We start from the raw sequence: 16737 nt of genomic DNA on the forward strand, positions 1-16737 counted from the left end.
CTCTGCTCTCATCTCGCTATTAGTTTTCAGCAACATTTTATGTTTCGCTATTGCTATTGCTATAGCCAATGACGCGACAAAGCTACAAGCAGAGCACAGCAAATACTTTTTCATTTTTTGGCTCTGGCTTTGCTACGCCTCTGTTGAAAGAGATAGTGATATCGAGAGCAAAACGAAATACTACGGAATAGCGTAGCATATTCAAATGCTGCTTGTAGAAGAGTTTTGACGACTGTGGAAGCTAGTGCGAGTAAGTAATAAGCAACTGGAGGGACAAGGACAAACAACAATATCGGACTCGTCATCTGAATGTGGCATACGCCTATCATGATCCGAATCCGATTCGTCAAACTCCAAGTCATCGAAAAACTCGACAAATCATAGTCCTTTCTAGATGAGGCGTTTTATGGCCCCGGGGCCGGGAGCCTGGCAATTACCCTTTAGCGGTTTCCAGTGTGGCTGGTATTTTTCCGTTTAGTGTTTGTGGTCCTGACCGACTTTTGGCTTTTAACCAAGCGAGCTATAGCAGCAGTAGCAGCTTCATCTGCAATAGAATCAACTTGCTGCGAAGTCTCTACGGCGTTGGACCATAAAGGCATCGGATGCCTATTGATGTTGTTAGTCATCCTTTGAGAGGGAGTCGCATATAAAGAAGGGGCGATTAAACGCTTCACCGTCTGACCACAGTCACTGTCTTCAATGTCTGGTAACGTCCGTGATAAGTGTTTGCATTATTAAACATTTTTTAGAAAGTATTTTTTTCTTGATTAAATTCACGTCTGTGCTTGAAAAGCTTACCGTCGAAAGCTCCCTCTCCAAAAGATTAGTTAAAGATTACCAAAGATGTGAAAGCGCACACAATTTTATTGAAATCAAAAGCTATATACAATACATCTATTCATTTTCTCAGTTAATTAAGACAATCCCATTTAAAAGTACAAAAATTATATATTTGTATTCCAACTTAAAATATTTAACATTAATAAACATAAATAGAGCTGCGCTCTTCATGGCTTGCGGCATAATTTTTGAATTTGTTTCACAAAATGCTTATAATTATACATTATTTTTAATAAACACTTTTTATAAATAAAAGAGCTTTTCCGCTAAGTTAATGGCAGTATCGCGTTGAATGCTTTGACCAATTAAGTATGCCATCTTATGAGCGTACTGAAAGAAATATGAAAAGTTGAACATAATAAGCAAACATACAAGTATTATGTAATATGATTTAAAAATTAGTAACTATATGTCCTCATAAATGTTGAGATTTTTAATCATATTGTCATATATCATCATTAACAGTCGAATTGATAAAGCCATGTCTGTTTCTATGCGAACCACCTTGGCTATCGTCTTGAAACCATGTCATGCATTGGACTGTTTTTGCGGAACCTTCCTATTGGATCTCTATATCACAGGAACGATATATCGACGGGTAGGTGCCTGAATGGAAATCCTTTTTGACTATCTAGATATACTGTTTTAGTGTACTCCTCATATATACTTTGGCGTACAACTATGAACGCACACACCTTTTTGAGTGTATTATGTTAAGAATCGGTTGACCGAAAAAGTACAAATGAGGTAAGCAAGAGAATATAAAATAAAACAGAAAAATGTAAAAAACCAACTGAATGTATTCATTTCTTTTTAATAACTGATTCGATTTTAGACTGGTGCAAAAATATGATACGCACTTTAAAGCTTTTGGCTCTCACTCCGGCTTAAAAAAAAAATACACGTTTTATTGTTTGCAATGAATATTAACGTAAAATTAAATAAAATACGATAATGACCATGGTACCTTACCGATGAGGAATAAGCGAAAATATGTGGTCTTAACAGTGAGGGTACTACAGTGAATTTTTTATATTTTCTGTTCAGTTTTTTTTCATGTTTTCAGTTTCAACAAGTAAGATGTTCTATATACCCTGAACCCTCTTATTCCAACATCAAATAAATTTAAAAAAAAAAAAGTTCCCTTGGCAGGGTTCGAACTCGCAACTGACAGCAATACTTGCTGTCGACTCTACTCAAAAGCCACACCAGGAAAAAAATTCCTTTTTTCCCGGTAGGGATCGAACTCGCGACAGACCACGTGTGTGTACATGTATACAGAAATTCTTAAAACTGCTGCCCCATTCAATTGCGCAGTTGCATTAACTTTGGTTTTTTCTTAACCGATCTTTATGAAATTTTCTACAGTATATCTTAGTGTACAATAGAATATTTGTGTATTCTGAAAAAGTCAATTGCATTTAAATTGTGGCTTAAATTGGTTGGCAATAAAAGTTGGGTTATTAACTTGATATATAGCTCTGGGGTGGTAGCGGGGAGGTGGCGGTAGGTATAAGATAATAGATACTTGACATATATTTAATATTCTAGAAGCAACATATCATGTTTGGTGACACTAGCTCTTATTATTTACCAAAATTGCCCAAAAAACAGGATATCGATATAGATTTTTATCGATTGCTTGGAAACTGAGTAAGTTATCGTTTATCGGAAACAAACTCGATCTGCGCGGGTACTAGGAGCACCTACAATTTCAAGTCTCTAGCTCTTATCGGTTCTGAGATCCTTGCGTTCATACATACGGACAGACATACAGACGGACATGGCTAGATCGACTCGGCTATTGATGCTGATCAAGAATATATATACTTTATGGGGTCGGAGATGCTTCCTTCTGCCTGTTACATACATTTGGATTTTGCACAAATTCAATATACCCTTATACCCATTTTTAATGGGTTCAGGGTATAAAAAATATGTTATACTTTTTACTTATTATACTTATTCTTCTTATACCATTGATAATAGAAACCTACAAGTTGTAAGTTACAACTCAACAAATTAAAAGTGAACTTAAAGTCCCGTTAAAGAACTGAACAACTCAAAAATATGTATAGTTCATCAACGGCTGAACTGCTGAATTAAATACATCGTTCATGAACGACTGACCGAGTATCAGTACTAAGCAAACGATAAAAATATCGTAGGTCCTAGTCCGTCTGCTTTTCTGTCTCTTTAAATGCGTAGACCTAAAAGACTATAAGAGCTAGAGATTAAAAGTTCGAAGTATACGTCCACCTATTACTAAGATAACATTAAATTATAGATAACTTATGAATATAAGAGACCTCCTGCAAATCACGTGTAAAGTGTGACAGAGCGTGTGCGAATGCTGACTCTTACATTGCCTATCTTTGTCCAGACTTTTTTTTAAGATACATGCCTATCCTATAGGTACATAGATATAGTTAGCAAGCTGGACTTTAAATCTTACGATCAATGAGAGTTCGTTGGTCAGTGCCTTTTAACATGTGACACTCCTTACCATCCTCTACCGAAACTTGATTAACAATATATATTGAAGGATTACAGTTCTTAACACTTGCTCAAAATCACGATTTCGATATCGATTTTTATGCACTTCTTATCAATTGGGCATTTTATCAATTATCGGGAATACTGTGTGACCAAAATTTCTAGTATAGCTCCTTTAGGTTCTGAGATTAACAAGCTCATATAGCTGATCACATAAGACGATCGGTTGATGCGGATTGAGGATATATATTCTGTACGGTGTCGGACATGCTTCCTCATACTGATTTCAATTTTGAATGGGTTCACAGTATATACATATAATTTCAAGCAAGGTTTCAATGATGAAAAACAACAGCCCAATTCTTATATGTTTTGGGATCGCCGCGTTCATACATACTGACAGGGGACAATGGCTAGACATCCTGAAGTATGTACATTCGTCTGATGTATGTCCACATACTTTTTACGGTTACTTTCTACTTCAATTTACCACTGTTGCGGGTTGGATTCCCAAATAAGATAAGTTTAAGGCAAAGTTTAAAGCAAATCGGACAAAACTTAAAGCTTCGCCCAACAAGTCTTTGAATCGCATTTCTACTTAAGAAGTTTGGATTCTGCGAGAGGTGTGAAACACCTCTCAAATGATTTTTCATATAGACCCTTAGAAATGAATTTTGGCGCGTAGTCCCTTTTCAACAAGAAGGAATGGATTTTCACACACCCCTTAAGTGCATTTTAACAAATTTCTTTAAAATTGAGTCTAAGGCGTTTTTTCGATTTTTCTATACTTACGGGTGGAATTTCCCGAAACTCCGTCTTAAAGTGCACCTTATCACATAAAGTAACTACAGTACAAATTTCAGCTTCTTAGCTCTTACGTTTTGGGCTGTGCGTTGATCACCAATAGACAATAAGTCAGTCAGTCAGGACAACAAGTTTTATATATAGAAGATTGACACTTTCAACCTCGTAGTTCCTATCTAATGCAAATAAGTGATAAGAAATAAGTGTGAATATTCTCACATTTTATATCGTACGTTGTCATCTTCTCATTTAAAACTAAAGGAAAAAATTTGCAAACTTACCATACAACATGCAGGAATCCGTACAGTTCCAGGCCAGTTATAATACAGAAAGCATAACTTATAAGATAATTTTTGTATGGTATCAGGCCCATAATTTGCGTCATCGCGTAAGACAACGAAATGTGTTGGACTGACAGTACCCTGTCGAACCATTTGTGAAACCAAAAAAAAATCATACATATGCGATCTTGTAATATATTTATCAACCACCGTCCCCGGTAAAGGATTTTCGAAATTGTTGTTACTTTTCTGAAAATTTTAAAATAAACTGTTTAGCAGCCATGAAACTAAATTTTGATGAGACAATTTTTGATATATATATATATAAAAACAATTTAGAAAATCTAGTCGGGATCTCCCGACCAGGGAATACCCTGAACCCTCTTCTACCAACATTATATATAGCTCGATTGCTTTATCTCGTTTGCTTTATCTCGATTGCCTTAGCAGTAATACAAATATATTAACAAAAACAAGTAAGAGGTTCGAGCCGGGAGCTCCCGACTAGAGAATACCTCGAAACCTTTTATTCCAACACCAAATGCTGTTCGCGCAACGTCCTTGTTTGAAGAAATACAGATAAATGAGAAAACAAGTAAGAGGTTCTAGTCGGGAGCTCCCGACTAGGGGATACCCTAAGCCCTCTTCTTCCAACATCAAATGCATATATATATTCTATTTTAGAAGCTATATGTTAAGTTTGGTGACTCTAGCTCTTATTATTTACAAAAATTGCCCAAAAAACAGGATATCGATATCGATTTTTATCGATTGATTGGAAACTGAATAAGTTATCGATTATCGGAAACAAACTCGATCTGCGCAGGCACTAGGAGCACCTACATCTAAAATTTCAGTCTCTAGCTCTTATAGGTTCTGAGATCCTTGCGTTCATACATATGGACGGAACGACGGACGGACGGACGGACAGACAGACGGACATGGCTAGATCGACTCGGCTATTGATGCTGATCAAGAATATACATACTTCATGGAGTCGGAGATACTTCCTGTTACATACATTTGGATTTCGCACAAATACAATTTACCCTTACACCCATTTTTAATGGGTTCAGGGTATAAAAAATGTCCCTTGGCAGGGATCGAACCTGCAACCGACCGTATCACTTACTGACGATTCTACTCAACAGCCACACAGGCCAAACAAACAAATTTTTTTCTCTAATAGGGCTTTAACTTGCCACTTGGCCACACCAATAATTAAGAATTATTGAGAAAAAAAAAACGAATTAAAATAGCAGCTGTTGATAGAATACACTGTTCATGAATACAGAAATTCTTGGAATTTGCGCTGGTGCCGCAGACACGTGTTCCTTAACCGATCTTCATGAACTTTTCGACAGAATTCTTATTGTACCATAGAATATTTGTGTATTCTCAAAAAGTCAATTGCATTAAAATGATAGCGGGGAGGTGGCGATAGGTATAAAATGAAAAAGATGCTTGATATATATTTAATATAATAGAAGCAACATATCAAGTTTGGTGACTCTAGCTCTTAATATTTACCTGAGTTGCTTAAGAAACAGGATTCCAATATCGATTTTTATCGATTCCTGGGAAACTTAGTAAGTTACCGACTATCGGAGCTAAACTCGATCTGTGCAGGCACTAGGCGGACCTGCATCTAAAAGTTCGATCAGTTTCTAGCTCTTATAGATTCTGAAATCATTGCGTTGAAACATACGGACAGACGGACGGACAGACAGATCGACTCGGCTATTGATGCTGATCAAGAATATATGTACTTTATGTTTCCTTCTGCCTGTTACATACATTTGCTAAAAATATGCAGGAATTTACCCCTATTAGCATTGGCTATGCGAGTGAGAACCCTTATTATTAATGTGCATAGCAGACCAGTCGCTTCTCGCATTGGCATACACATATCGATCGGCTAAGCCAATTCATTGTTTCTTCAATATAGACATCGGTTGAACCATACAAGTCGTTGGACTTACAATTTTTATTAGAGTACTTCCTCCCAATAGAGGTTATATGTACGCAGTTCACGATGGCACCTCTTGACACTTCTATATATTCCTATTATTAAAATTTGATTATTTTATCTGGACTACCCTTCTTGCAGAGCTTTCGGATTTGTAGCTACAGGGGTATTTTCACTACCAAAATTTTAGAAAATAACTTCAAAAATTCAATTATTTGATAAACTGACAAATTGACTGAGTGACAAAAAAACAATGGTAAGGGCGAAACCTCACATTTTTGGCGAGTGGGAGTCTCAAATAAAGAAAACCTTTTTTATTTGAGCCTATTTTAAAATTAGTCGTTCCCGATTTTAAAATTTGATACTAAGGAAATAGTATCTAAAAGCGCTATATATTTACACTTTCTACTTTTGAACTATGGTTGGAAATTTTTTGAATTTGTAATTATAAAAACGTTTGTTCCTTTTATTTCGATTTATTGAATGTTTTCACCTTCAACCAAAAGATGATTCATTAAATCGAATTTAATTAATAAATACAACTTTCAAAAGGCGAGAAAAAAATGACAGATTCTTAAAGAAAATTAAAAATATATAATCAATAAGAGTGTGATTTTGAATGGCATTGATAAAAAAATTTTAAATATTCTAACTCGGCAAAATGCTGCTTTAAAAAACATGCTCTAAAGCATGCACACATGCAAACACATACTTAGAATGTATATCTGATCTAATTTGTGGGTTGATATTTCGAAAAAAAAATTTTTTATTGAATAATTCATAAGTACAATCTGCTTACAATGAGTTCAATTACAATCTAAGCTTAATGTCTAAATTATAAACTAAGAAAACCACGGTCTAATGTGGAAATGTCTTTCTTAGTGTCTGCGTTCCAGCGTCTGTGGAAATGCGGAATCGGTGCATTTCGCAGGGGTTCGCAATGCTTGGGATCCAACGAACTCTATTGACTTTGCTGATTCTTGTGCAATCGTATATAACTTAGGTGTTATATTCTGCCTCTCTGACCTCAAAGGTCCCGGTGATCGTGGTCGTTTTGTATACTGTTCGTTTGTATACTGATCGTTTTGTATACTGTTTTTCGGGGACCTTCTGTTTCGCTAACATTGGCTGGCCGCTGTTTTTTTGCTAATGGGTATGACTGTTACACATTACAATAATAATGGTTTGCCGGCCAAATTAAGTTTCATTATATAGGCTACGAAAACCAATCGTATTCCAGATGTTACTCCGAGATTTGTAAAGGTTTTAGTCTTGAAGTTGGCTCGTACAGCGCCTATCTTCTCTATTTTCTTAGTATTGAGACCTCTAATCAGCTGTAGTGGCAATAAATCTTCTATCGCTGTTAATATTCTCACCATTTGGATCATTGCTGGTAGTGGATGCATTTGCAAATGCAGGAGACAATGTAGGAAATGCACAACGCTTATGTTAGGCGAGTATAATACGAGCCTCGAACGAGCTTCCGACTTATAGAAGAGAGGTCCGCAATAATATACCTCGCTCGAAAGCCTTCCATGCGGTCTTCTGGAAGACTCGCTATCCCAGGATCGACAAAACTTGGCCTCACTTTTAAGCACCTCCCATCTCTACTGACTGTTTTAGAAACTGTTCTCGATCCGCCAACAGGCCCATATTTAAGTCGAATATTTACCAGGACAGCGCGGAGACCAGGGTGTTAATTCCAATCATGAAACGTAACGAGGAGAGTTGATTGCATGACGCCGAGGCAAACCAGTAGAATGTTGCTCCGCATAGTCTAGAGATGAATGCCTAAGCCGGCCACTCACACGGAGGAGATCAACTTCATCCAGGAATGATGCAAGAGATGAATGAGATGGCTTTTTCACATTTCCGTGAGAACGAGTCTCCCTGATGTCATTCCACAAGTTCGCTCTCTTTACAAGCCGAGGAAGGATCCGAGTCCCGGAATTCAGGAAGACAAGACGCTGGCTAGATGTATACACCACCTAATAGATACTTTGCGCCATAACACCAAAGCTTTGATCGAGCTAGGTGAGTAAGACAGCTAGGTGACAGCAACGTGGTGGTATTTGCCATTAAAATAACATATAAGCTACATAATGCATCAGACACGCTGTTATAAGTACTATATACTACATGTTCTTTGTTTGTGGAATATTGTAAAATCAAATCGCAGTGACTAAGCTGCCTGGGTGATGCATTATCAACTTAAAAGAAAAATAATTTGAGAGACTAGCCTTGCCGTGGAACGTTTTGAGCTACAAATTTTAGATATTACCTTCCGTAAGTACACGCCAATGGAAATTTAAATATACCCGTATAATCTTGATCTCCACTTCTATTCAAAAATATGTTTAAAGTTCATCGAATAAAGAACCAAATGTAAGAGGTTTCCGCCCTTCTAAGTCTTGCGGTAAGAATCTTGAGGCCGAATAAAAAATTGCGTTTATTAACCTTTGACCTGCAGGTTCCATCCAATAACGGTGAACTTTGCCCTCTTCTTTGCCGGTTTCTGATAAAGATCTCTGAGTTTGGAATCGATAGTAACCTAAAAAGTTACGTTACGTTTTTTAGCCAAATTTCCACAGTTGCGGATGGAATTTTCTAAATCGTTAAAACACGTATTTATTACATTATTTTTATCTTTGAAAATAAGTTTGATGCAAATAACTAAAACCTTCGCCCAAAAAATCTTTGAATCGCATTTCCACCGAGGAATCTTGGATTCTGCGAAAAGCGTAAGACACGTCTCAAATGATTCTTCTTAAAGAACTTTGAAAATAGATTTCAACACGAAACGTCCCTCACCAATTCTTTGGCCCCCAAATAAAATGGACTGGATCTTTGAAAATGAGTTTGAGGGCGATTGGATCTTAAACAAAACAAAAAAGTGTCATCGCGGATTTTCCACACTTGCAGGTGGAATAAATATAAGAAAACACATTGAATAAAAAAATGTAAATATGCATGTGTAAGGTGTGAATGTGAATACGCCTTATGGATTGAATATTAAATCAGAAGGAAGAACTTAAGTAAGGATTTCTTACCATGAGGTGAAGAACGCGAGAAAGGGTTGAAAACATGGCTTAGCTGCATAAATAAAGGACGTGTGGGGAGCGGTTAGAGAGAGAGCGATATAAGAACAGCGGTGCAGCCGAGCCACCGGAACCTAAGAAAATTTGATACAACTTATTATCACGACTAATCTTTCCCGGCCCAAACACCCCGCTTTTTTAGCTCTGTGTCTTAGTAATTTAGGAACTGACATCTGTAACCCGGCGTTAATCATTATCTTACAGCCGTTTCAGGTTGTTCGACGGTGTAGCCAAAAAATTTGACTTTAGTCACAGTAATCAGGTAACGTTATAGATTTGTTGCGACTAGATCAAGACTGTGGTTATGTGGTTTTATTGCTAACTCCCTAATGTGGTATAATGGATAATACTGATCCATACATGTCAACCACCTCCTACACTCCGGCGTATCTCGAATGCAGCCAGGCCGGAATTTACACGCAACTTTGTTAAAATCTTGGAACCAAAGTTATTAAATTTCATTGCCCAATGCATTTTTTTGACTTTGAGAATATTATGAGCAGTTTTCTGACTCTTATTCACAGGGCTTTTGCATAGTCAAATTGATGTCTGTTGTCTTTTGCTATCGCGCAACAGTTAACAAACTAGCTGGTGTTAATACTTGTTGCGGCTGCTGTTTGTCCTGACTGATCGACTGATTGACTGAATGACTGACTCACTGGCAGACTGCCGGACTGACTGACTGATTGGTGATCAACGCACAGCCCAAGCCGTAAGAGCCAGGCAACTGAAATTCAATGTAGTTACCTTATGTGATGAAGGTACACGTTAAGACGGGGTTTCGGGAAATTCCACACGCAAGTATAAAAAAATCGCGAAAAACGTTTGTATAAAACTTTTTTGTGTACCATCAGATCGGCCTCAAACTTATTTTCAAAGATCTCTGTTCAAATTCATTAGGCTTTCACCCCAGCAGAAGTAAATGCGGGGAAAACGGTTACATAAAAGTTTTTTAATTACCGTCCGATCGACTTAAAACTCATTTTCAAAGATCCTTGAGAGAATTTATTTAATATGTGCCACGGGAAAGGCCGGGGCTACCCGCTAGTCTTACATAAAGTATTCCTATTGGTTGTTATGTGCTATAATCGAATCGATTCCAGCATCTGGAAAATTGCGCCTCAAACGACACAATATTTCGGATGGGTTAAGACTAGTAGGAGCTGCAATTTGCTTTCCGTGTTAATCGTTGCGGACGATTCTTTTGTGGGCGTAGTATAATTGAAGTGTACGTAGCATTGAATTTATCGATGTAAGCTGCTACATTGCTGAGTCCGAACGAGCGTTCTTGTGGGCGAACTATCGTTAATGGATTGATTTGTAATGGAAGTTTGGGTGTGATATGGAAGGGAAACATTCGTACTCACACGTGCGCTAAAACATAATCTTCAGGAAGCGGTCTAGACCGGACATGGCCAGAGCAGAGGCGCCAGCAGACTTCAACACCGTTCTCCTACTTCAAAACAATCCCAACCCCTTTGTTGTGCGCAGCTGCTGGGGCTATGAGGAGATTACTATTTAGCTTCCTTTGAAGTTGAATTACATTCTGTAGCTATCGAAGACAATGAAACAGTCGGACCTGGCATAAATTGAAGTTTATTGCAAAAAAATCCCAGCCACTGAACCACTTCCGGTCCGTGTTATCTCCAGCCTCCATGAGCATGGACATTAAAGAAATTTATTTTACAGACTTCTTGTAATGCAGACTCAGCTCTGTCTTATGTTCTCGATAAGGAACCGCACTTTGCGATGCAAGCTTCGTAACTAAGAGCTCAATATCAGGACATGGCTACACATAGTGTTAACGTTTCAATGATGGATATCTGGCTTGGTAAGCTCGCTCGCAATAATATATTCGTATTCATATTCGACTTGAAAAGCAGCCTGGCGGTGTATCATAAGTTTGAAAGTTTTGCATTCCATCATATTAATTGACTTACCAACGCGATTCTACGAATCGTTTTAACACTTTTGAGAGAGTTCTTGTATGTACTTGCAACAATCAGGCCATTATTAACACAACTATAATGTACACATTATTGTCATTCCAACGTAAGGACAAATATGGCTCACTGGTGCAAGATACGAAGCCAATTTAAAAAAAATCCATTTATACGAGACCATACAAGCGTTTGTTACGCTTCAGGACACGTGCAATCTTTCGCCGATAAAACTCTTTAGATATATAGCATATAGCATATCAATGTTAAGATAATCAGAAAATACGTTCCTCTGGCGCTCGTATATACTCTTCGGGTCAACTCAAAACTCTACAGCGGTGAATTGTCAAAAAACGTTTGAATACAACTTTTTGTTTACCTTCCGATTGGTCTCAAATGCAAACTAAATATCATTGTTCAAATTCAATTAAGGAGTGTTTCGCACTTTTCGGAATATCCATTCCTCCTTGGTGGAAATGGGGGTCAAAGATTTGGTGGGTGACGTTTAGCGGTCAAATTCATTTCCAAATATCTACATGATTCTTAGATCGACTAGGCTTTGAGATTCCTTCTCCTACCCTTAAAATAAATTATCACAAAATTTTCACTTCTTATTCAATGGGTCCAGGTTACACAATGTTTGGATGCGTATTGTGCACTAGCTATTATCTTTGTAATAAGCAAGCTTCATTATTTATTTAATATCAGGGGACTAGAGTAATTTTTTATATATATGGATAATATCATATTTAAATAACTTACCGAAAAGAATCGAGTATTATTACGCTTTTGAACTATTATAAAGGTAATTTTAATATTCTTTTTACACACGTCTTCAAATTGCGGAATTTCGTATTTGGCACATAAATTCAATTGACCATCGCCAACCCCATCTCTGAAATAAAAATAAAAAATAATAATTACATATTAACTGCCACAAGGAAAGAGTAAAGACTCACTTTACGCACAGAGACCAACAAGCCCAGTATTTGTACGCAACATGGTAATCAAAGGAGACGCGAGGATTTAGCACCAGCCAGATAAAACGCTCTATAAAGCGCAGAATTGGCGCGTGTATATGAGAACAGAAGAGGGGCAGCGCAGCAAGCTGCCGCCTCTACTTAACAGGCAAACCAATAATTGAGTTTAAATGAGCAAAAACGGATTAAAATAGCAGCACAGAAAAAAATTAAATCGCAATTGCAATACTGTTGATAGAATTTAATGAATACACGCATGAGAAAGTGTTCAGAAATTCATGCAACTTGAGCTTGTTGCCAGAAAATTGTGGATAGGCAACACATTTTTCAACATCTTTTATGTTTCCTAACCGATCTAGATCAACTGTCAAGGTCAATTGTATTAAAACTGTAGCTTAAATACAAGTTGGTTAACTTGATTTATAGCTATGGGGTAGAATCAGGCAGGGGGTCATAGACACAAAATGAGAGGTACTGGATATATATATATATATATATATATATATATATTATACTATATATATATTATACTAAAAGTTACGTGTCAGTTTTTGGTGGTTTTAGTTCTTATTATTTCGAAAATTTGCTAAAAAGAATATCGATATCGATGCTTATCGATTACTTGAAAACGGAGAAAGTGTTCCCTTATCGGAAACGAATCAAATCTCTGGCCTTATAGGTTCTAAGATCCTTGCCTTCATACCGACGGACGGACGGACGGACAGACGGACATGGCTAGATCGACTTCGCTGTTGGTGCTGATCAACAAGATATATACTTTATAGTGTCGGAGATGTTTCGTTCTGCCTGTTACATACATTTGCACAAATACACCCAAATACCCTTTTTACAAATTTGCAACGGGTTCAGTGTATAAAAACAGCATCACAAGAAAGACGGCACATTGAAGATTTTGCAAAAATGAAGGGAGCGTAGTGAAATCCTTAAATGCCGTGTTTGATCAAAATATCATGAATGACAAAAACATTTTTTCATACAACTTAATTTTCGACCGATCGTTCCTATGGAAACTATATGATATAGTGGTCGCAACAGATAGAGGGACTTCTGCAAAGTTTCCTAAAATAACTGAGAGACTAGTTAACATAGAAACAGACAAGCGGACATGGCAAGATCGCCTCGGCTATTGATGCTGACCTAGAATATATATATACTTTATGGGGCCAGAGATGCTTCCTTGAGCCTGTTACATAGATTTGCACAAATACATTATACCAAAGACAATATAAACACTAAGATAAGTAACGCCATACAACAAAATTCTACTATGCAGCTTGATTTTTTGAAAATTGAGAACGAAAACGAAATCTGTAGCATTGCGCTCTCACAGCCGAGAGAACGAAAAAGCTAAAAATAGAATTTGATCTCAGCTTCGGCTCTGTGACGGCCGTGCAAGCAATAATGTTTGTATGCGTGTAAATATACATGCATAACAGCATATTTGAATGTATTGTTATCCACTGCTCTGGGAAAGTCTCTGGCTGGCAAAGAAACAATTTTCTTAGTTTTTTAGCGCAGATCACGACCTACCCAAAATTTCTGTTGATATATGAATGCATTTTGTGTATTCCATACAAAAAAATTTGTATTTTTAAGTCGATGCAAATATTTATGTAATTTTTTATATTTGAAATTATTAATTAAATTATTATTTTTTCAAAGATACATTTAATTATTTGTTTTTTATTTTATTATTTTTGTTGTTCGAATTATAAGGAACAAAGTACGCAGGGAACACCGCGAGGAGACCATTATAATTATAATGGGGTCATAACTAAATATGACCCAAAATGCATTCATATATTAACACAAATTTGGGATAGGTCATGATTTGCGCTAGAAAACTAACAAAATAATTTTCTTGCCAGCTAAAGAATAACAACACATACATAAATACTTTATAGTTCTTATGCATGTATAATTCACGCATACAACGATAGGTGCACGCACGCTATTGGCTGGGACAAGAAGTTTTCTCGAGCATACACTGTCCAAAAAGAAAAGTGATATCAATCTATGTGTGCTATTGTCTTAACATAGTTATTGCGCAAGAAGCGCCTTGTGTAAAAATTATATAAGTTCTTAAATTTTCCTGTAAAATTATTTGTTAATATCTAGGGTAATATATAATTTAAATAAAGCATGCATTTCATGGATAAAACACAATCACTTTGCGTCGATCGTTAGTTCTAAGCATATTCGCTCAATGTACTTCGAAAACGAAGCGACGCAAAGTAGCATCGACCAGCTTTGCTGAAGGCAGGCTGACGACTAACTTCGTAGCTCGTGTCAGCATCAGCAAGTCGCGACTTCGGCATTCGTTAGTCTGGTCTTTGGAGAACGAACAACCAGTCGGCAGGCATGCCGTACGAAGCCTCAAAGACCAGATGAAAATCCAGGCTAGAAATTTTGCGTCGCATTCAAATGTATGGGCGTTACTCATCTTTGTGTTTATATTGTCTTTGATTATACCCTTTTTATCCATTTTTAACAGGTTCAGGTTATATCAAATGCATTTGCCAAGGACAAAAAGATAAAATAACACATTTATAATACTTTACGAACTATCTTACAAAAAAGTTAAGTGCACTGGGGAAAGGTTGTGAGGTACGAGGGCTCTTTTGTTTGCAGATCTCTTTTAAGGAAGGCAGATTAGGCTGCTAATAACAAAAAGCGAATCTAGACCACAAATTTTTCCGCCAACTTGTATTTGTTGGCTTAGTAATTTTTTACGCAAAAAATCTAGTAATACCACAATGAGACAATTTCTTTCCTTTCTACCAAGCTAAAATTATATATTGTGAGTATAGAATAGTGAATGCCGAGTTTAATGAAAATATCCTGGACAAAAAAATATAATATACAATATATTATTTATATACAACTCATTTCTCGATCGATTCTTCCTCTTATAATGCTTTAAACCATAGTACTGCGATATTAAGAATATGTTACTTATATGTATTTTATAAACTAATAAATAATGGGATTGGTCAATGCCTCGATAAAGTAAAAAGTATTTTATATAAGAACTAAATTTTCGACCGATCGTTGACTTAGATTTATGCGCCTGCATCAAAAAAGTTAACCTATGCATAGTTTTCTGACGATAACAATAAAAGTAAGAGACTATTTCATTTTATGCGATACATAGTTCATGACAAAATTATAATGCCTTCTAAAACGGTATAAAAACGTGTCTCGAACTATAAAGCAATTTCATACTACTTACACTTTCAACATTATTAATTTGAACGGAAAACACCAAAGAAAAAATGGTGAGTATGTATTTCATGCTACGAAGATTTTTATTAAAGGATATATGTATTATGCAAATGTATGTATCGGGCAGTAGAAAGGATCTGTGATCCCATAATACTTTATGCTACTGCACCAATATCCGAGTCGATCTAGCCATGTCTGTCTGTCTATCCGTCCGTCCGTATGTATAAACGCAGGGATCACAGAACCTAAAAGAGATTGACTTGAAATTCGGAGCGTAGGCGTAATTGCCACACAGTACTAGTTTATTTCCGATAATCGATATCATGCTTCGCTTCCAAGTAAGAAATCGATCCAAATCGATACCGAAATTGTTTCGAGCAAATCTATTAGGTCTTTAGAGATGGAGTCACCAAAATTGACTTCCAGCTTCTAGTACAGCAGCAGTTTCTGAAGTACAATAAGATAGTGTTTTAAAAATTGTATTAAGATCGGTTGAGGAACACAGAATTTATTAAAGAAAACGTGTGGTTATATATATATATATATATATATTGGCAGCCCACATGCCAGCGGCAACTGGTGCAAATTACAAGAATATCTATATACATGTATACACATACATTAATACGAGTGTTTATTGAGTTATTGAACGGCATTGCAAATGTGATTGTATTGTTTTCTGTGCTCCCATTTTAATCTGTTTTTTTTTCTTCTTATAGGGACATAATTATTGCTGTGGCTGTTGAGTAGAGGCGGCGGCAAGTGGGGTGGTTTGCTGCGAGTTCGAACGTTACCGAGGGAACGTTTTCTTAAGGTGCAGGGTATCCTCTAGTCGGGAGCTCCCGACTAGAGCTTCTTACTTGCATGAACTGGAGCCCATCTTAGACTGTTCAGGTTGGCAAGTTTCTCAAGATCCGAGCTAGATCTAGCAGTAAAAAAAGCTAACAGCGTCCAACTACGATAGTCAACTAGCACCCTTCATTAGTTAACAAGCAAATTTTGGAATTATTATTAGAAAGTTAGGGCACAACGGTTTACCTAATTATAAATATACTTAAAGATAAAATTTTCGAACATTAAGTG

At 36.7% G+C, this 16737-nt stretch overlaps 1 protein-coding gene across 19 annotated transcripts in view; it reads right to left on the bottom strand.

Moving 5' to 3' along the window:
* Window positions 1-846: 846 nt before the first annotated feature.
* The window catches only part of AGO3 (Argonaute 3), a 48500-nt gene continuing 32609 nt past the window's right edge, over window positions 847-16737 (bottom strand). For 7 of the 19 annotated variants that reach the window (XM_032433100.2, XM_070208868.1, XM_070208870.1 and 4 more), the window contains 5 exons: window positions 16515-16630; window positions 12388-12478; window positions 12191-12323; window positions 4422-4670; window positions 847-1170 (listed from right to left, as the gene is read on the bottom strand). In XM_032433100.2, coding sequence (XP_032288991.1) covers window positions 1084-1170; window positions 4422-4670; window positions 12191-12323; window positions 12388-12478; window positions 16515-16630 — 676 coding nt within the window. In that variant the 3' untranslated portion in view covers window positions 847-1083. Of the gene's footprint in view, window positions 1171-4128; window positions 4317-4421; window positions 4671-8803; window positions 8942-12184; window positions 12324-12387; window positions 12479-16514 lie in introns of those variants that run through there. The other 12 variants (XM_015169904.3, XM_070208869.1, XR_011416565.1 and 9 more) reach the window with 11 other exon arrangements.

The sequence above is a fragment of the Drosophila virilis genome, chromosome 4 (assembly GCF_030788295.1).
Source record: "Drosophila virilis strain 15010-1051.87 chromosome 4, Dvir_AGI_RSII-ME, whole genome shotgun sequence".
Taxonomy (NCBI): Eukaryota; Metazoa; Arthropoda; class Insecta; order Diptera; family Drosophilidae; genus Drosophila; species Drosophila virilis.